Source organism: Lissotriton helveticus, chromosome 9 (assembly GCF_964261635.1).
Source record: "Lissotriton helveticus chromosome 9, aLisHel1.1, whole genome shotgun sequence".
NCBI classification, from domain to species: Eukaryota; Metazoa; Chordata; class Amphibia; order Caudata; family Salamandridae; genus Lissotriton; species Lissotriton helveticus.
In genome coordinates, this window is record NC_136070.1 from 875,068,802 (window position 1) to 875,091,997 (window position 23,196).

The following is a 23,196-nucleotide window of genomic DNA, read 5'->3' on the forward strand; positions in this document are numbered from 1 at the left end:
TAGAGTACATGAAGGGTTGTTGTCCAAAATATAGTTATCCAGTAGGAAGGACCTCTGGAATCAAAGTACTGCAAACATGCAGCAGGGTTCTTTTTACGGTAACCCAGGCCTGCGCTCATTAAGTAAACATGAATGCTATTGCGCTAAAAACCTCTACTGCTAGAGTTCAGGATAAGAGGAGGAAAAATGAATCAGAAGGGGCATTGGATTATCCATGGATGTGGGATTTGTTGACTTCTGAGTACTGCAAGCTAATAGGAATCCCCACAGATGCAACCATCAATATGTAAGCCAAAATCAAAATGTTGTCCTTAACTTCCAAATGGGGACAAGATTGATGTCTTTCAAGGAGTGGTAATAGAAGCGTTGAACAGCATATCCTATAAACCTATATCCTATAAAGAACAGAAATGGAGGAGGAGTGGTAATTATGACAGTAACATGACAAAGGATGATTGGGTGGCTTTAAAGGACTTCCAAGATCACAGATTAATAATAAAAGCATCAGACAAAGAGGGAAACATCTTGGTCATGGACCGAATTAAGTACATTAAAGAGACAAATAAACAAATCAATGACAAAGAGAACTATGAAAGAATAAGCTGTGATCCAACAGAAGAATTCACTAAAGTGTAATATTCGAAACTAAGCAATTGCTATGAGAGGTGTTTACTGGACGATGATGAATATGCTTATCTAAAGAATGGTCATCCCACTATTTACTTTTTGCCCAAAGTGAATCAAGATATCCTCAACCCACCGGGGCAACCAATAGTAGGTTGTCTCTTGGAAAAAACATCTAGGTTTATAGACGTATTCCTTTTTCCATATGTACCTGTTTTATCCTCAAACTTTAGGGACTCCATGGATTTCCTCAATAGAATCAATGATAGTCTATGGAAAGAAGGATACCTCATGGCTACAATAGATTTCATAGCATTATACACATCTATCGAAGACACGGATGGCTTAAAGGCTTGCAATTATTCGTGAGATGCAGGTCCATCAGTCTGCTGGAACGTACTCAAATGCTCATGGACATGCTAAAGTTCTATTCAGCTCGCAAAGTATTTTTGGTTGACAACAATTACTATCTTCAAAAGAAAGGGGCTCGCTGACAAAATATCAACTATGAAAATATCCCCAACTAAAATATTGTGACCAAAATATTGATGTACAAATATCATCCTACACTTATAATGGTAAGTACAAACGTGTCTAAACAATATTGTTGTCATTACTATTGTTGCATTAAATATCACTTTTTAAATATATATTAATTTGATTATAACATTAAATATATTAAATAGTAACATTAATTTAATGAAAATTAAATAGATGTGATTTATATTTCAACAAATAAAACAACATTTAAACAAATTTAGACACAGATATTAATATATATTTAAATATATCTAGTTAAAGAACCTATTATTAAACTAATAATTTTAATTTATATCAGAATTTCAAATGTTTCAACATATGTAATATGTATTAATATAATTTTTTAATATATATATATATATATATATATCAATAACATAACATAATAAAAACACAAACAATTAAAAAAAATAGTAAAGTAAACAACATATATTTTGTACAATTTTATAAAAATATTTAACACATTAAAACATTAATAATTATAAATGTTATCAATATTATAATTTTAACCAATCAAAAACATAATAATATAAATTGTCACAACAAAAAGTAAATTATATAATGTTACAATTAATACATTCCCACTACAATTTATACAAAAATATGCAAATATTTCTACAGGGGTAAAGTTCCTATTTCCACTCCAGTCAGTGAAACAATAGAGAAAGTGTTGGATTACATAGGGGTACATTTTACTATTCCCACTCCAGTCATGAAACAGGAAAGAAAGTGTTGGATTGCTGAGGGGTAACATTTACTATTTCCACTACAGTCAGTGGAACAGTAGAGAAAATGTTGGATTGCAGAGGGTTAACATTTACTATTCCTACTCCAGTCATGAAACACTAGTGAAAGTGTTAGAATGCAGAGAGGTCAAATATACTATTGCCAATCCAATTAGTGCAATAGTATGGAAAGTGTTGGATTACAGAGGGGTAACATTTACTATTCCAACTCCAGTCAGTGGAATAGTAGGGAATGTGTTGGATTGCAGAGGGGTAACATTTTCTATGCACAATCTAATGAGTGCAACAGCAGAGGAAAGGGTTGGATTAGAGAAGGGTAAACGTTACTATTCCCACTCCAGTCAGTGAAACGGTAGGTAAAGTATTGAATTGCAGAGGTTTAAAGTTTACCATTCCCACTCCAGTCAATGCAAGAGTAGAGAAAGTGTTGGATTGCGAAGGGGTAACATTTACTATTCCAACTCCTGTCAGTACAACATTAGAAACAAACACATTTTCCTCAACAGAATAAAACAATTGCAAAAATGTAGTAGACAAATAACTATATAAATTACAAAAAAAATACAAATCTATTTTATATTAAACATTGAATACATATGACAATGGTAAATACACATCATAAATAACTACAAATATTTATATAATTAAAATGTAAAAAATAATCAATATAAATAATCTTATTCAAATTTTATATATTAAGAAAAAATATTTATACAACAATTTTATTTTAGTTACTTCCCAATACCCCTACAAACCTCACAACGCATACATGAACCTAACTTTAAAAACAATAAACTAATTATCATTAATAAAAAATTAATTATAACTTAATTGTAATGCATTTACTTCCCACAATATATCCCAGCAAAACACGCTCCTAAAATTTAACTGAACCAAAAATGTATTAACATAATTAATTATCAATTGATCAATTAATATCAAATAAAATATTTATTATAACTTAGATGAAATGCACTTACTTCCAACCCTATACCCCTACAAAACCCCCAACACACACTTAAAATAAAAAATGTTTTTTACACAATTAACATAATCAATGAACGATTAAATAATTATTATGAATTAAAAACAAATTTTTAATTGCTTGTAATTATTTTACTTCCCACCCTTTACCCCTATACACCACACAAACTGCACCTAAAAAAAATAAAATAAAAATATTTAGTTACACAATAAACATATCTCATTATCAATTAATCAATCAATCAATTAATTCTTTATTCGGATACAAAAATAACCATAAAAGTACAAGATCAAAAACCAGCACATTTTCAATTAAACAATCGATATTAATTGAAAACTAAATATTTATCATTTAGAAATAATTTACTTCCCACCCTGTACCCCTATAAACCCCACAAACCACAACTAAAATATGATGAAATGAGTCAACATATTTATTTATCAATTAAATAAATATTATAATTAACTACGAATTAGTCACTGATTACATTTAAGTTACTTTATACCCTATACCCCTATAAACCCCACAACCATCACCTAAAATTGACATTTAAAAAAATGTAATTGCGCAATTAACATAATTATTTACCAATCAAATAAATATTATCAAATAAAAACTCATTCATAACTTATTATAAATAAATTACTTCCCATTCTGTACCCCTATAAACCCACAACCTGCTATGGTACTAAAAAAAAAAATACAACTGTATTAAACATACACATCAATTAAACGAAAAAATGGCATCATATACATTCAAAATATATACTAAAATACATTAAAATATTACAAAAAATTATATCATAAACAACTATGGGCCTGATTAGGATGGCGGTAAGACCGCCATCGACAGCCTATCGATGGCGGTCTCACTACCAACCTGAGCAACTTTCCCGCCAACCACATTAGGATGGCGGGCGGTTTGTTGGCAATCAGAAAGACCGGCTGGCACGCATCTGACAGGCTCTTTAAGCATGCCGGTGCAGTACAGCGCCTCGTGTTCCCAAGAATGGTGGTGGTGCCTACCAGACGCCGCAGTAGGGATTACGATGTCACTTTCCGCTCTCCTGTTCATGGCAGATAGCTTGCCACTACAGGCCCCCCTTCTTTCCTTGCCCTGAGCTGTGGGCACTGGGGGGGCACCATGGTGCCCCCAAGTATCCATGCACCATGTGGCATGCTCTGCATGGGGTCATCCAGGTAGTGCAGGGATATGTATGGTGCCCCTGTTTTGCATTGCGATTGATGCTGCAGCCAGCAGCACCCACCGCAATGCAAAATATAAGCATTGCGACCGCCATGGTGGCAGTAACATTTTAATTGCTACTGTTGGACCGCTTACATCTAGTTGGGCAGTTCCAATCCCCGATAGGGTGGCGGGTAGACGTGAGTCCACCCGCCATCATAATCTGGCCCTAAGTTTTTGTAAGTGTTATTAATGACTTCGATATTTTTAAAACAGATATTATTTACCTTCAAATCGATATTTTTGACAACGATATTTTTCCAGGCGACATTTCTATATCAAGATATTTTGGAGATGATATTTTGGTATGACTTTATTTTAATTTCGATATTTTGCCTGAATACCAAAGAAAGGAACTGCCATGGTTACTTACTTTGCCTCCACATATGCCAGTCTAAAGATTTGGTGGTGGGAGGCAGAAACAATCTGGACAGAGCAAAATTCAAAAGTGCTGGAGCAAGTAACTTTCTGGACACAATATATTGATTATTTATTTTTAATCTGGGAAGGGAGTGAACTAGATCTAGTTAACTTCATTAAACTGTTAAAAAACAACCCCCAGAAATTGAAAATTACTCATAAGATCAGTGCCACTGAAATAACCTATCTGGACATAGGAATTTATGTGCAGGGTGGTAACATGTGCACTAAGATTCACGGAAAGCTCACATGTTGCAATAGCTTGCTACTTGCAAACAGTGGAAACCCTTGGGCACTCAAATGGAGTGTACCAATTGTGAAAGTCCTAGAAGCAAGCCGCAACTGCATGGAAGATAGGGAGTTTGCTATACATGTGCCAAATATACATCCGTAGAGGTTATCCACAATCTATATTAGATGATGCCTTACAGAGAGCCGGTAAAAGGAAGAAGGAAGAATTAATTATTTTAAAAAAGGTTGTCTTGAGATCTGAGGAATCAAGCAAGGCAACAGGTATATTATGGATTTCAGTACCTCAGGTCATGAAGTGAGAAAAATTGTTAAAGAAAATTGTAAACTGCTTAAAATGGACAATAATTTGAAACAAGTATGACCTGATCATCCCAAAATCACCTATAAAAAGAGAGCTTCATTAGAAGATCATCTTTCGAGGAGCTTTACAGCAAACAGTAAAATCAACATTTCACACTGGCTTACCTCTAGATGAAAGGGTTTCTAGTGCTGTTTAAAGTGAAATGCCTGTTCTCATGGGCAAAACAGGATGTCCTTTAAACTACACAATGGGAAATCTAAGAGGATTAAGGAATGGGTAGATTTTGAAACAGCATATGTGGCATATGTTTTGGAGTGCACAAGTGGGAAGAAATATGTAGCAAGTACTGTTAACAAATTAATACTACAGATTCTGCAGCATCTCAGGGCCATCTCCCAGAGGAACTTTACATATTCCATGGCCAAACATATTTGGGAGAATCATAATGTCAACAACTCAGAGTTCAGTTACCATGGCATTCAACATATCATGAAGGCACCAAGAGAAGGTGACCAGGAGTTGACTCTGAGGAGGTCGGAGTCCAACTGGATTATCATGATGGGTATGGATGTACCATGGGTTTTGAATGCAGATGCAGAATTACCAATATAGTTATGATGGTCTGGCCACTTCTGGCTCCCTGTTGCTCTATACCAAACATACATACTCTGTAGCTCTTGACTTGCTGATACATTTTATTCACCCATATTTCGATCTGCTTGGCTTTGCCTCTTTTAGACTATAATCGTGAACTTATCATGCCCTTGTTACATCAACCAAGAATAATACATCTTGAATTCTGAGACTCATATTGAGTTTATAATGTTTTAAAACTACAATAATAAACTCATCATGCCTTTGGTGAAACAATTATGAACCACACGTCTTGAATTTTGAATCTTTTACTGTTTTTAAAATAATGTATCAGTTTTTATCATATATATTTTTACATCATGCACTTTATCATCAGTACTTTATGGGATATTCGTGGTGTTGATGCACAACACATATCCTGATTTATATCCATGACATTTGGCAGGGTAGATCGGGCACAGTAGAGCAGGGGCTCTTATTGCAACATCCTCTGCACACAGCACATTTTTGAATTAGTTGATGATATATTCCATCTTAGTGCAACATAGGGCACAAACATGATATTTTAATTGTCCGTTAGATTAGGCCCTTTGATTTTCAGCACTTTAGTGTGCACTGTGTGGCTTGCAAAGGACACTTCAACTGTTTGCAAATTCTTCTGCACTTAGCACTTTTAGTAAATAAAATTATATTCTATCTCACTGCAACATAGGTACGCACTGACACACTTACTGCATTTTAAACTAAGCACTTTGATTCACAGCACTTTAATGCACAGGCCACTTTAACTTTGTGCTGGATCGGGTACTTTATCCTTAACACCTTATGGAGTTCAGGTGGCCTTGGAATACTTACACAGACTTTTATTTCCTGGCACATATCACTTTCCTGTTAGCACTTTCTTTAGATAATAAAGAGCTTTACTATCTCATGGGTTTTTGTACGTTAGTTAATGACTCTTGTGACTGCTGCATCATTAACCCATGAGGACTGCAGTCCTGACTATACTTGCATTTCCCTTGGGTAATAAAGAATTCCTTCTTATCATTATGAGGATTTCGCATTTAGGTCCTGATCTCCTGAATACTTGTGATTGATAATAATTTGATAGAAACAACGTAGAAATATGGGGACTCACTCAGTCACATGAGGGACACCATTCGGGAAATTTTAAAATTGTTCCAACTTAGGGCCCCAGTCTGCTCGCCCCCGTAATGGAAAACGGGACCGACCGCCAGAAGTGTGGCATCCCCGCAAGGCCAATTAGGATGTGCCCCCCACACTAGCGGGCGCATTCTTGCCATTAACATTGCGGCGGGCAGTGCTGTGCACAGCCCCCGCCGCAATGTTAAGAGAGCATGTTGTGCATTGCAATGCACAATGTAACAGGCACTGCGCTATGCCTGCCACCTTGTGTATGGCAATGAAGGGGGGTACCACAGGTAACCCCCAGTGCAGCCACCCACACCCCACCACCCGCTGGCCCCAACAGGCCCCCAATGTCATTCACTGCATGACTTTCCAGGGCAGAGTCTCCGCTATGGAAAGGCAAGCACACCGTACTCATCATAATATGGATGGAGGTGCCCGCAAGACACCGCCACCATATTGTGTGCCTTTTCTGCCTTGCCGGCAGTAGGGCTGGCGGAAAAACAGCGGACGGACTTTCCGTCCGCCGCGGTACCCACCGCCATGCTAATGTGCCAGTGGGTAAATGGGCTTTTGGTGGTGGGCGGATCGCCACCGCTGCGGGCGGATCGCAACCGCCTGGCCGGTGGTGGCGATCCACCCTCGAACCTCATGGGGCCCTAAGTATTGATCTTGTACATAATTCAGAAATTTTACTGATGTCGTGGACTTTATTACAGCACTTTACTAGTTAGAATGCCATTAATATTACGATCATATTTGAAGGAATTCCTTAATTGCTTTCAAGATGTTTGACTTCACCCAGAATATCATGTTGAACTGTGTCATGCATTATTATTGACCATTAAGTGCATTTTTCAGGATTTATGAAATGTGCATAATATTGAGATAGAATCATGCCAACTCAGAGTTTATGAAATTGCATTTCTCACGGGCCTTGTATAATTGATACTTCACCATTAAGAATATGGTTTGAATAGAATATTAACCTAACAGACTGAACTGTAAATGCATTGCGCTCCGGAGTTGTGTTGCACAAACAAAATGGTGGACAACTTTAAAGTGCCTTTTAAGTGCCTTTTAGCAGTCTAGTATCTGTTGTTGGTGGTGGGGGAAGGGCTTCGTCCCTTTCAAACACACTCTGCACATTGTGAACTCTATGGCCAGTTGAAGACTATGGTCTAAGCGAGTCGCTGGACTCTCACTGTTGGCACTATGGCAAAGAAAAAATAAATAAATATGGTTTGTAGTAAGTGACCTGGTTGGCCGTCTGTTCCCTCAAACCATCCAACAACAATGGACACCACTTGTGGGATATCGGTGTGGAGGGAGATATATGTATATGTAAGTGACTTAATTAATCTTGTAAAAAGGAAAAAGATTAATTAAATCACCTGCATTGTAACCCTCCTAAGTGTGCGCTTTCTTGCATCTTGTGTGTGGATTCCATATATATATATATATATATATATATGAGTGAAATCCACAAGATGCAAGTAAGCGCACACAGCTTTTTACAAAATGAATTAAATCACCTGCATCTTGACCCCACGGAGTGTGCGCTTTCTTGCATCTTTTGGATTCCAAACACATATATATATATATATATATATATATATATATATATATATATATATATATATGTATGGAATCCAAAAGATGCAAGAAAGTGCACATTTGCATATATCACTTGAATATATATATATGTGTATATCTATCTATCTAGCTATCTATCTATCTAGATATATATATATATATATATATATATATATATATCCGCTTCGCAGTCCCTCCCCACAATCTTGGGAATTAGGTAGCAGCACTCCGGGGTTAGTTCACAGTTTCAGGTTTTATTGATCAAAACGCGCTTTCGGCACTCGGCCTTCGTCAGTGTTCAGAGTGACAGTGCCGCGCAAGGTTTACAAATGCTTTGCATGCAACACGTGATGTTAACTTAGACACAAAGATAGGACCAAAATAATCCTCATGGTCGCCATCTTTGAATGGGTAAAGTAAAGTCAATGTAGATTACCGCTCTATATTACCAGCAGTACGCAGCTACATATATGTAGATAAATTCAATTAAAGCATATAAAGAGTCAGAAAATTCATCCCTCATTATCTGCTTATAACATAATGCCCACAGATGGGCTTTGCATATGTACAATGTTCACAACTTCCCCATTCTCATTCGATGAAATTGCGCCCTGAATGGGCTATACGAAGTTCTAAATATAGATACAGTAACGTGTTGAGAAGTGCATCTCCAAGGCAATGCATTATTAACATATATAAACAGATTAGAGCAATGTCAGGCCAACCAAACAATATTTACAACTATACAGATCAGTCCACTTCATACTTGTTTCAGATCAAATGGACTGCCAAGTCCTCATGTATATTCAACCCTGTTGGTATCTTGCTTTGTAGATCGATAATGTAGCGCGACTCTAGTCGTCTTAGTTTGCGTAACCTATCACCTCCTCTTACATGGGCAGGGACTGAATCCAGACAAAAATACTTCAACAGATCCCTGTTGCGTTTATGCTCTTGATCAAAATGTCTGGCCACGGGGTAGTTCACATCTGCATTTTGTATGGCCCTTTGATGCTCAAGTATCCTCAATTTAACAGGATTCGTTGTACTGCCAACATACCTTCTGCCACAAGGACATGTTAGACAGTACACGGCATAGGGTGTTGTGCAGGTGAGGAATTTACCTATTTTTTTGGGTTGTTTGACCCCGGGTACAGAGTACTGTGTCACGCGTCTACTTCCTTTACAGGCCTTACATTTCCCGCATGGGAAAAACCCTTTTAAAGGTTCTGACTTGGGTTTGGATGCTGTGCCTTCATGATGACTATGCACCAGATAGTCCTTAAGTGCTCGTGCCTTTCTAAAAGTTACTAGAGGGTAACATGGTAAGTCTTGCTTGATTGTGTTATCAGTGAGCAAGATGCTCCAATGCCTCCGCATGATGCGTTTTAATTCAGAGGCATTGCGTGAAAAGGTGGTAATCATTCTAAACGTACCCACACCCGTCTTTGTACTCTCAATGTTCTCAGGTTTTTCTTTTTTTAATAGATCACCACAATCCAGTTCACATACTTTCTTCATAGCCTGTGTGAGAACGCCCTCTTTGTAACCTCTAGTCCTAAATCTCTGTATGCTACTCTTGGCTGCACTGTTGAAATCCTGTTCCTTAGTGTTGTTCCTCCGTATCCTTAATAGTTCCCCATAGGGTATACTATTCACTAAGCTTTTCGGGTGACTGCTGGTCGCGTATAAAGTCGAATTCCCAGCAGTCTCCTTACGGTAAAGCCTTGTGTGTAGTCTGCCTTCCTCTACAAAAACTGTTAGGTCCAAATAATTTACCTCAGTTTGGCTACAAAAAACAAAAAATAGAACAAGAGGATGGAGACAATCTGACGATTGTGAATTTGACACCCAAAATACTAACGAATGAAGAAAAAAACATTTTGAAATTGGGACTTACATTTTGCCCACAAAAAGATCTTGAATTTACCCAAACACGGATAGACTTATTCAAGTTTATCCGCAAACTAAAGCTTCACAAGTATTTTAAAACCAAACCGCAACGAATGAAGTCACCTGCATCTGACGAAACGGAAGGGAGTATACTCTCCTGCAGAGATCTGGCAGGTATCAGGACTTTGGAAGAATTACGGATGGAACAATTTGACAATGATGGGACCACTACTCTGAGTAATACTCAGTTAATCACGGACATGGGAGTACAACAAAAGGGAGGCGCGACTGATTTCAAACCAACCTCAACCTTCAACCTGTGATGGGGACAGATGCCATAGATACCTTCTCGGAGGCTGTACTGCAGGACCTACGGAAGTTGAGAGGCAATACTAAATTTAAGCAGGATCAACAAAACTTTACGAATAAACAACATTTGGCACTCAAGAAGTTGTGTGAGGACTCGTCTTTGGTGTGTAAGCCCTCGGACAAGGGGGGGAATATTGTTTTACTTACCAAAGCGCAATATGAGCAGGAGGCTTTACGCCAACTAAATGATCAGAGTACTTATATGAAAGTAAGTATGTCGGTATACAACACCAGCATTTCGGATTACCACGATATGATCCTAAGGTGGTACAATAAGAATATGCTAAATAGTGATGAAAATCTATTCTTGAGATGCCCTAATCCTGTTACCCCGTCATTCTATTATTTACCCAAAATTCACAAGGACCTATTGAATCCCCCTGGCAGACCAATTGTGGCCTCTCAGGGCAGCCTGACAGAACACTTATCTATTTATGTTGACTCTTTCCTTTCACCCCATGTTATGAGGTTAAAATCGTACCTAAAGGACACCAAGCACTTTTTGAACTTAATTGAGGATGTATGCTGGAATGATGGAGACACAATGATGGTGATAGACATCACCAGTCTATATACGTGCATAGGACATGGGGAGGGGCTGCTGGCTATTGCCTGGTTCCTTGAAACACGACCGGTCAAATTCATGGAACATAACAAAATGTTACTCGATTTCCTAGGTTTCTGCCTTAACAATAACATTTTTCTCTTCGGCCAGGAATTGTACAAACAGCTCACTGGCGTGGCGATGGGTACCTGCTCCGCCCCCGGCTTCGCGAATTTATTCGTGGGGTGGTGGGAGGAGCAGGTGGCCTGGTCTCCAGCCAATAAGAAGTGGAATGAACTTGTCAAGTGTTGGCACCGCTACATTGACGACCTCTTTATCATCATAAGGGGGTCGGTTGAGGTAGCGAAAGAGTATATTACGGTGCTTAATAACAACAGTAATAACTTGAAGTTTTCCGGTACCTGTAGCCAAACTGAGGTAAATTATTTGGACCTAACAGTTTTTGTAGAGGAAGGCAGACTACACACAAGGCTTTACCGTAAGGAGACTGCTGGGAATTCGACTTTATACGCGACCAGCAGTCACCCGAAAAGCTTAGTGAATAGTATACCCTATGGGGAACTATTAAGGATACGGAGGAACAACACTAAGGAACAGGATTTCAACAGTGCAGCCAAGAGTAGCATACAGAGATTTAGGACTAGAGGTTACAAAGAGGGCGTTCTCACACAGGCTATGAAGAAAGTATGTGAACTGGATCGTGGTGATCTATTAAAAAAAGAAAAACCTGAGAACATTGAGAGTACAAAGACGGGTGTGGGTACGTTTAGAATGATTACCACCTTTTCACGCAATGCCTCTGAATTAAAACGCATCATGCGGAGGCATTGGAGCATCTTGCTCACTGATAACACAATCAAGCAAGACTTACCATGTTACCCTCTAGTAACTTTTAGAAAGGCACGAGCACTTAAGGACTATCTGGTGCATAGTCATCATGAAGGCACAGCATCCAAACCCAAGTCAGAACCTTTAAAAGGGTTTTTCCCATGCGGGAAATGTAAGGCCTGTAAAGGAAGTAGACGCGTGACACAGTACTCTGTACCCGGGGTCAAACAACCCAAAAAAATAGGTAAATTCCTCACCTGCACAACACCCTATGCCGTGTACTGTCTAACATGTCCTTGTGGCAGAAGGTATGTTGGCAGTACAACGAATCCTGTTAAATTGAGGATACTTGAGCATCAAAGGGCCATACAAAATGCAGATGTGAACTACCCCGTGGCCAGACATTTTGATCAAGAGCATAAACGCAACAGGGATCTGTTGAAGTATTTTTGTCTGGATTCAGTCCCTGCCCATGTAAGAGGAGGTGATAGGTTACGCAAACTAAGACGACTAGAGTCGCGCTACATTATCGATCTACAAAGCAAGATACCAACAGGGTTGAATATACATGAGGACTTGGCAGTCCATTTGATCTGAAACAAGTATGAAGTGGACTGATCTGTATAGTTGTAAATATTGTTTGGTTGGCCTGACATTGCTCTAATCTGTTTATATATGTTAATAATGCATTGCCTTGGAGATGCACTTCTCAACACGTTACTGTATCTATATTTAGAACTTCGTATAGCCCATTCAGGGCGCAATTTCATCGAATGAGAATGGGGAAGTTGTGAACATTGTACATATGCAAAGCCCATCTGTGGGCATTATGTTATAAGCAGATAATGAGGGATGAATTTTCTGACTCTTTATATGCTTTAATTGAATTTATCTACATATATGTAGCTGCGTACTGCTGGTAATATAGAGCGGTAATCTACATTGACTTTACTTTACCCATTCAAAGATGGCGACCATGAGGATTATTTTGGTCCTATCTTTGTGTCTAAGTTAACATCACGTGTTGCATGCAAAGCATTTGTAAACCTTGCGCGGCACTGTCACTCTGAACACTGACGAAGGCCGAGTGCCGAAAGCGCGTTTTGATCAATAAAACCTGAAACTGTGAACTAACCCCGGAGTGCTGCTACCTAATTCCCAAGATTGTGGGGAGGGACTGCGAAGCGGATATTATGGTCGGGTGCACCCCCGACGAGCAGGCACCAGCCTGGGAGTGCGTCTGGCAGGTGCAAGTGTAGCTGTGATATATATATATATATATATATATATATATATATATATATATATATATCCCTCCACGTTTTCTCCTGTGTGTATACCGCTGCCTTCCCACCAAGAGTCGCGTCCCCCTTTGGACCTCACAGGAGCAGGTCTTGTACAATCCTCTCAAACAAGGATGACGACGCCTCGTGTAGCTGGTCCAAAATTCCTTTCGGCCCCGTCGAACTATATATATGTATATATATATATACATATATATATATATATATATATATATATATATATATATATATATATATATATATAGATAGTTACAGCACTTAAAAGTGTTTTACCTGCGAAGTAAAAGACTGAAAACTTAGCTCTGCTGAAATATTTCCCGAAGTAAATCCTGCTATGTAATGATTTCTGATATAGATAGAGGCTGTGAAGCAAAGGTAACACATCAAAGGAAGACTTGCACTCTTCAAGATCGGTGCACTGTCAACTGTCATATGTTTAGGCACATTGGCTGTCCCATGCACAGACTTTCTTCAGGTAAAGGGAACTATGTGAATTGGGAAAAATGCCTGGTTAACACCAATTATCTTCTTTAGTGTCAAAATGCTATTTAAGCTTGCAGTATCCAGTGCTGAATTTATTTAAGTGCTTGACAATATTTTTTGGACTTAATTTGTAGAAAAGCTGCACAAGGAAATTGACTGCACAATTGGCCGGGATCGTTTTCCTAATGCAGAGGACCGAAGCAAGATGCCATTCACAGAGGCCGTCATACATGAGATACAACGAATTGCAAATGTTATCCCAATGAATGTTCCACACTCGGTGACAAAAGATACTCAGTTCAGAGGACATCTCATTCCAAAGGTTCAATTTTTTTTACTGCTTAACCCAAACAGTGTTTTCATATCCTTTTTTATGGTTGCAATAAGATTACGTGTAATATTGCTACATCACAAAAGTTGATGTACTCTGTATTGTCAAATTCCAGCACCTTGACGTTTTCACACCAGCCATTTACACTGCCAAACTCAGGAAAAGGTTTAGACTCCCAGAAGTGTGCATCAGGAGCAGAGGGTGATAAGGTCAACATTAATGCCTAGATTTATCATTTTTAAATGAGAGTGAGCACAAGCCGAAGCAACGCTTCACAATGCCAAACAGAACAAATGTGAGTGCTGCTCAACTTTAGAACTCTAAAATGTTTAAACACTTTAACTTGAAGAACAGTGCTAAAAATATTTTGTAGCAAGAAAAGCTAACCCCTCTGTCAATGCCTACATAGAGGTGGTGCCGCTGAATGGTAACAGCACAGAAATCTTATGGTTAGAAGCAAAGCTAGACATCATATGCCGTGTGACCTGGATTTGCTTTAAATCCTAACAGCAAATGTATCCACGTGCGTAGTATGTAATTTCCAGAAAATTACACTATTTATGCTGTTTGCACTTTGCTAGTTGTCACCATGTGGGAGACTGTACGTTTAGTGCAAAACTGATATGGCTAAAAATTGCAATTTTTAATGACATCACTGGAAAGCTTCCATTCAGTAAATTTAGAGTTGCACAATTTATCATTCAAACAAACCTGTACTGCAGAATTGCAAGCAGTGCTGCAATGTGTGATTGTTAACAAATTTGAGTTCTAGTGTCTGAGGGATCAAACACCCATCCCTATGACATTTAAGCACAAGACCTGATTAGGTTTGTAGCTACCAACAGAAAACATTATCAACACCCCAAGGAAATGAAAGCAACAAGTGACCCTACTCTTTAAATACAGGTTTTTGGAAAAGGTGTTATGCAATGCAATGTATTTTAAACCTAATATTTAATATTTAGAGTATGATTGAACTAAGATATGATAGGCCTTTAAAGACAGTTCACCCTTATTTTTTTTTCTCATGTAGACACAATGTTACAGTAGTTTTAAGACTGTTTCACCAAAATATTTAGTTTGAAATATCGCCTTACCATGGAATTTTTGCCTTTATATCACGATAACTAAAATATCAGCATTAGGAATATCTAATGTAAGAACATCATTTTGATGTTGAATTTACATTTTGTTCTATATAATATATATATATATATATATATATATATATATATATATATATATATATATTATCACTTTTTTATATTGTTGTAGTGTTATAAATGTGTTTTTAAATAGTTAAATATGTTAGGAGCGGGATGCTGTTTTTGTAGGGAAATGGCTGGGCAGTTCTTTATAATAGTTTTTTTAATGTAGATTTATTTGATTTTATTATACATTTTTTAAAGGGTATTAATTTTTTACATTTGTCTATATTACTTAGTTTTTGATGTATTTTTAATGTGCCAATGAGCGTTCTTTGTTTTTGTTTGTTTTATTTTATGATGGGATGTAGGGTTTATAGGAGAACAGTTTGGGCAATGCTTTTTTGTAAATTTTCTTAATTTTTATAAAAATATATTTGTAACTATAATGTATTTAAATGTTTTAAATTATGTTTATTGTTTATGAGTGAAATGGGTATTAATAATATGTTTAAAAAATTACCAATATTTAAATATTATTATATAATGAAAACTAACTCATATAAATAATGTATTAAATGATTTGACAGTTTTCAATTTTTTTTAGTTGTTGTACTTTCCATTCAAAAAGTTAGAAAAATACATATTCAATTTTTTTGTAACATCAGTTAAGTATTAGTGTTTTTAAATTGTGGTTTTATCACAGTGTGAAAAGTGAACTTATCCACCACAACATCCAACACCTTAACCAATCTTGCTTAGATTGGAGTGGGAATAGTAAACTTACCCCATTCAATGTGTAATATTTTCCTTAATATAGCTTAGATTGTATTAGGAACCGATAATGTACTCCAATTAAAGTCCAATACTTTTCCCAATGCAGAGTGAATTGGAGTGGGAATAGTAAATTCACATTTGTGAATTCCAACACTTTCTCAAATGTTTCTTAGTTTGGGAATAGTAAATCTATTCGCTTCAAATTCCAGCACCTTCTCCAATGTAGCTTGGATTGGAGAGGGAATAATAAACTAACACCCTCAATGTCCAATACTTTGGTGTGGGAATAGTCAATCTACCCCCTTAAAGTTCAACACTTTCCTCAATATAGCTTAGATTGGAGTGGGGATAGTAAAACTAACCTCTTTAATGTCCAATGGCTTCTCCTAGGTCCCTTATATTGGGGTGGGAATAGCAGATGGAACCGATTTAATACCCAACACTTTAACCAATGCAGTGTAGATTGGGGTTGAAATAGTGAATGTCCTTTAATGTCCAACACTTTGAGTCACATTAAAGACCGCATTAATGGCTGACAAGTACACCCACGTTAACATGACTTTCCATAAAATCCAGTACCCCTCCCTACTCTCTCCTTGTCACAGTCCTTTAGCTTAGGGTTGATCTCCACACTTTTAAAGGAGGCAAGTTCATCTCCAATCAAGGGTCTCATACATTTAACAAAGACCACATATCATGTTCAGTCTCAGGGCTTTAACAAGTTAACACACCGCCCTTCTCTTCTTACTTTTTTTTTCTATCATAGGTCTAAGTGGTTACCAATTTACTGGATCAAGGCAGAAACCACAACCGTTTTAGCACCAATTCATAGTGAAAAGGGTGCTGTATGCATGTTTTGCTCATTTCTGCCTGCTAACGCGCCTTCTACAATAGAAGCATGTAAATACTTTTTTCACTTAAGTCAGATTTTCCTACTGAATCCACATCTTTGCCTTATTGCTTATTGCGTCATTGGTTGTAGTCTAGAAAAGATAAGAAGATAAGAGTTTGATGACTCCAAAAATTAGAACAACTAATGGAGATTGAGACTATAGGGGCAGATTTAGGAAGTGTTGCTAATGCTTTGATAAAAATAACCTTTATCTTGTGTGAGTGAAACTCTCCCCATGGCAGGACTACACATGTGAATGGCACACAGGGCCCAATTATCTTTTAGATGCAGATTCCTGGCTTAGTTTCAATGGACAGGGCATCTTTGTCTTGGGCCAGATGTACTAACGTTTTTTTGTGGTCACAGACCTGTTTGTGGCTGCAAAAAGCCCTTTTAGTATGTAACAAATACAAATTGCAATTTGAAAACATGTTACTGAATCGCAGAATAGTTCATACTGAATCAGTATTTGTAAGGGGTTTCGTTTAGGGCCTCCTCTCCAAATACCAGTTCAGAATTAGATGTATTAAAGTTTTGCGACCAACATTCAGTAGCAAAACATTAATATATTACCAACCACACAAAGGTAGCAGTAACCAATTTGTGACTGGAAAGTGGCTCCCATGGGATCACTTCCCTTTCTAAAGGTTAACTTAGCATTTTTTGAAGGTAGTTAGTGCACTCTTAAAAAATGTTCATTAAACTTTTATTTTTTAATATAAACACATCCCATTCTCCAATGAGAAAATGGGCTGCATTTAAAAGAAAGTATTACTTTATTTAAAAGCAATCACAGATATGGTGATCTGCTGACCCCAGTTTGCCACCAATCCTCTAATGACTACAAATCGTAATGGGTCACAATTTGCAACTTACCTCTTTAACTTACATGTGGTAGGATCGAATTGCGATCCACCAGGACTGGATATCCTGTGGACATACCTAATTTTACATAGGTTGGTTCTCAAAATATGACACTAGTCATAAAAATACTGGTTGCAAATCGCAATCAGTATTTTGAGAGCAGTTCTTAGTAGATTTATTCTGGTCCCTTGTTTCGAAGATGAATATTTTTCTTGGAAATGCTAACAAATGGCCTGTCTAGTGCTTTGGTGGACATTTTGTCAAGATTTTTTTCCGGTGAACCTCTAATGAATTAAGACAGTCATTATGTGTGTGCACGATGTGCCACAAGCAATGGTATTGATCCTATTAGAACAGATGGGCAAAGAAACAATTGACTGAAAAGTGGTCTTCTATTTCTAAAGACATGAAACTTGTAACAGTGCAATGACATGTTTCCAATAGGAATCCAGGAAAAGCTTTGAGAATTCCTAATTACATGTACGCAGAGGATTTTCTACATGCATAATTAAATCTAGTTAACAATTTTCAAGGGAATGTCATTACATTACTGTTTTTTCTCCAGGGATAGGTATGTTTAATGTAGCAGGGATTTCACTGTCTCAGTGCATGCTGTGCGTAATTGTACAACTGTACTAATTGACCTGTTTTATTTCTCTACAGGGAAAAATAATGTTTCCTTTGGAAACCCCATTCCTCTTCACCTGAATAGTTTTAGTGGTGTACACTTCCAGGAAGAACTCCCCAACTGTTTCCGGGGTTGTTATGGGAAACAAAACCATTTGTAACTACCTGCAAACTATTGCTTTTGTTTCCAAACTTTGTAGGAAATTCACCACCATTGAAAATCAACTCTTTGCCTTTGGAGCAGAATTTACCTAGTAGTAATATTACACCATCTTCTGAAAATACTCTTCAATTATCCCTGGCAAAATCGACTTACAACTAACTGCAAGTTCCTCGTTTGTGAATAGATTGCACTCGTAAATCAAGCTACTTGCTATTTTAAATTGACTTACACTCACATATGGCCTTGTGAATCAGGCTCCCAATGTTTATGCGGATTTTCGCATCACTTGAGTTTCCAGTGAATAGAAGGCACTACACAATATCCTATTTGTCTGCATTGTAATTACAATACCGCTCTCTCTCTATTTTGTTTTTTAGGGTACAGACGTGTTTCCTGTGCTCTGGTCCGTTTTACAGGACCCATCACAGTTCAGTGATCCTGCTGAGTTCAATCCTCAGCACTTCCTGGATGAGAAGGGTTGGTTCAAAAAAAGAGACGCATTCATGCCGTTTTCTGCAGGTATTTAATCTGACACATGTAGTGACTCTGTTGTATGCATGCAATTGTAACTAGTAATCGAAAGCCACATTCCTGTGTAATATTACCCCGACAATCTGTCAGCAGACAATCAGGATAACTGTTCCTCAAGATTGAGGGATCAGTCTGGTTTCCTGTGGGTATTTGTCCACATACCCTACAGCCACTTCTTTGGTCAAATCATAGCCAAGGTAATTAACTACCACCTTTGTCTTCTCATTCCAAGCTTCCCTCAAAAGAAGGGGGTAGATTATATAGGTTGCACTGATGTCACCCCAATTTTTCACCGACATTTGGATCAACTGATTGGTTCAAAATGAGTTTTTTTGCAGTTGCCAGTGAATGCAACTGTCAAGTTTTTAAGTGACAGACCATGCAAAACTTACAGAAAAAAACAGCAGCATCATTGCTCACACATCAGTGCAAAGTTGCACTGATTCATCTTTGTTATCCGAAAAAACAGAAATGGGCACTTTTGCTACTTTAACTCAGAGCTGAACAGGACTTTTCATTTCAAGTGCTTTAAATCTTGCATGATTCCACAGGATACAAGGTTAGGAGACTCCTGAACTGGGCAGGGAACTATGGAACTATGAAGCGGAGGTGGGGGGAGCAAGGACAGATGGGGGTCACAGAAAGTCATGCCCCTAAGACATAAATACAGATTAGGTGTTTCTGGGTGACACAGTTCGCTAGAGATGTTCCAGGGTGGAAGCCAGGCTAACTAGACCTAATTTGAAGAAGAGCCTACATACCAGTATCAAATGTATTCCCATAGTTTGCATGGGTTGGCCAGCTTCCTCCGCCTAAGTGGGGGCTCTCTGAGACAGACAAGACAACCCAGGCCTTTAAACAGTAGTAAGATTCTTTCTGAGACAACCCGCTGACAGAAGGTGGGGAAAATGCAATAGTTTTGTCTATAACATCAATTTGTTAGTACATGAAGATGCACACATTTTGTTATCTAAATATAGACATTTTATTTTTAGAAAAATACGCGGAATTCCCCCGAAACAAAAATCTATAATTTGCATGTGAAATTAAGACTTTTCAGTTTTAGTAACTACATGCTTGGTGGCTAAACATAAATTATTCTCCTATAGTTCTCATACGTACATTTGCCACACAAAATATGTTCTGCATTGCATGGCCATGTATCTGCATCTTATGTCATGTGTGCACTCAAAATAGCAAAACATGTCTTCAGCATTGCAAAGATACGTTTTATTATGCCATGGATGTCCACAATATGCAAGGATATACAACCATTATGCCAGAATTAAAATTATACTAAGCATGCAGCGTATGCATGGATGCCCACCTTATGCCAATAACTAGCACATTGAACACAAGTCTGAAATACCAAGAGTAGGAACCATCATGTCACCCTTGATTCTCAGCATGCTCACAATCTGCCAAAAATTATCAACCTGACAGGACTGGCATTTTGGGACTAGGGCACCATCATGCTCCCAGTTTGGCAATATTTTCTTATATACTCCAGATCCTGAATATGAGAGGGTGGGCACCATTATGCAATTGTTGCTCACTAGATACCAAGAATTGCCTTCAATATTCCATGGCAAGGACTTTCTCAGGTGGGTAGTAGGCACAATCATTTCATGGAAGTCATGAAAGTCCCATACGACAAGTCTTATCACCATTATTCTAGGGTCAGCAAAACCAAAGGTAAGCACCAAGCATTATGCCATGGAAGTTCCAATATACCTAACGTCCCATGAAAGTGACAGAATAACAATTCAACCAGTGGGTGGGCACTGCCATGCCATGAGGGCCCCAAGCGTACTAACTATTTCCACCAGTATGCTTGACCAGTATTTCGCCATTGCTGCATACCGCTATGCCATTTGTGCCCATGATATGTCTAAAATTGCCAATAATCTATGGCCTGCACACTGTCACACTCATACACATGAATATTAATTCACACCAAACACATATATTAGCTATCCTGTTTTAGGTTTAAATATATAATACCTGATAAAACCCCACTGAAAGGGAAACAGCCCTAAGCAGTGTAAATATAAATGATAATCATCTACACAGCCACAAACTGAAATGCCATTCAAAGAAAGTATAGCGAGAGAGAATGAATCGTTTTGGGGGTTTTTTCCAGAAGGGGCCAACACAATAAAACTTTGTAATACAAGGTAGCAGCAAGAAAGTCTGTTCTAAGTTTGATCTGCTTGAGCTTTGTTGTTTAGGGATGTAACTAGAATATTGTTTCTACTTTCATATGTTTCCTTCATCTTTTTGTGAGTGGATTAAAGGCACAGGGTTCAGAAGCATGTTTTAGGTCTGGTCTAATTATTTTATACATTGTAGAGAATCCTGGAATATTAAAATGTACCTTTTGGAAGTGTTTAATCCTTTCACTGATCAGTAAAATGGCTAGATCATAGGACTCCTGTCCCATATGTATTATGACATTTGATGACAGACGCTGAATGGGTAAAACCCTCCGATGCATAAGCCCCCTTTTCTAGCATGTAAGTGTTGATAGCAGGTCAACTGCCAAACACTCCAGGCTTTATATATTCAAAGCACATTGTAGTGACAGGTACCTGTGAAAAAGGAGCCGTCTGCATTTATATAGTCTAGGGGTGAAACATGACACAAGACTTTACACATACCAACACAATCCATAGCTGCAAGGTGTCCCGTTGTTTCATATGATACCTGAGATAACCCTATCTTTTTACCTAACTGCACTTTACTGCTTTTTTTTCTGTGCATAGTTACAAATTTAACAGAAAAATTTCAAGTCCCAGAATACAATGAGACATTTGCCCTGAGGATACTTAGCAGCAACCAGTGTCCACACAACAGCATCACCACTCAATGTAATGGGGCAAAGAATGCAGATAAGTCATGACAAACTCTCCTGCCTTCTTCTGTGCTCCGTGCTGCTCTCTTTTACTAAGGTAAATCTTACCTGCCCCCACTGTGTTGAAATCGCCCTTGTGTGCTTCATAATTTCCCACCTCTGTGCTTCTACTCCCTTCCCCATTGCTCCATGTTGCTGTTTACCCGATGTCTACGGCTCCCACTGCTCTCTGTGAGGCTTTCCCCACCGCTTTCCTCATTCCCTCTCATCCACTGTATTGCTTCTGCCCCATCCAAGCCCTCCTTGTTGTTTCCCCACCTACAGCTTCTTTGTTGCTTCAGCCCCTCCACTCCCTCCATGTTGCTTCCACCCACTGCCCTGCCCACATGTTGCTTCTGCCCCAGCTCCGCAATTTAAGATAAAAATCCCTTTTGCGCTACTGTTTTCCTTTTTATTTACCACTCTAGGGCCCGATTCACAGAGACTAACTTACGACAAAATCCCAAACTTACTACTCATGGTCTTCACAGAATGCACTTATGTCTGTCCTAAGTTTACATCCGAACTCAGGTCGGAATTTCTGCACCTGGAGTGTAAGCTCCGCACCTGGAGTGTAAGCTCCACACCCGGGGTGGAATTCCCACCATCGGGCCGGAATCTCCACTTCCAGGCTGTAATACCCACATTGCATCAGATGTAGTCAATTAACACGAGATTGTGGGTATTCCGCCCGGAAGCGGAGATTCTGGCCCGATGGTGGAAATTCCGCGCAGGGTGTGGAGCTTCCACTCCGGGTGCGGAGCTTACACTCCAGGTGCGGAAATTACAGCACTAGTGCGGACGTAAACTTAGGACAGTCGTAAATGCATTCCGTGAATACCATGAGTAGTAAGTTTAGAATTTTGTTATAAGTTTGTTCTGTGAATCGGGCCCTTTGTTCTGATCAGTAAATAAAGACCAAAAAATTCTGCATCATTTTGCAGGTGTGCGCATGAGTGGTCAGTGTGCCCACAAAATGATGTGGTCGGCTAAATCATAGTTTTTTTTCTCTTCTGTAGCCATGCTGCTCACCATCGGGGATGCTGTGCAGCATCTCTAAAAATGCATGGCAAAGCCT

The 23,196-nt window shown here is 38.3% G+C and overlaps 1 protein-coding gene across 7 annotated transcripts in view; it reads left to right on the top strand.

The window, feature by feature from the left end:
- LOC144781940 (cytochrome P450 2G1-like) overlaps positions 1 to 23,196 on the top strand; it is a 591,590-nt gene that overhangs the window by 565,609 nt on the left and 2,785 nt on the right. For all 7 annotated transcript variants that reach the window (XM_078661028.1, XM_078661033.1, XM_078661032.1 and 4 more), the window contains 2 exons: positions 14,030 to 14,217; positions 19,072 to 19,213. In XM_078661028.1, coding sequence (XP_078517154.1) covers positions 14,030 to 14,217; positions 19,072 to 19,213 — 330 coding nt within the window. The remainder of the gene's footprint in view (positions 1 to 14,029; positions 14,218 to 19,071; positions 19,214 to 23,196) is intronic.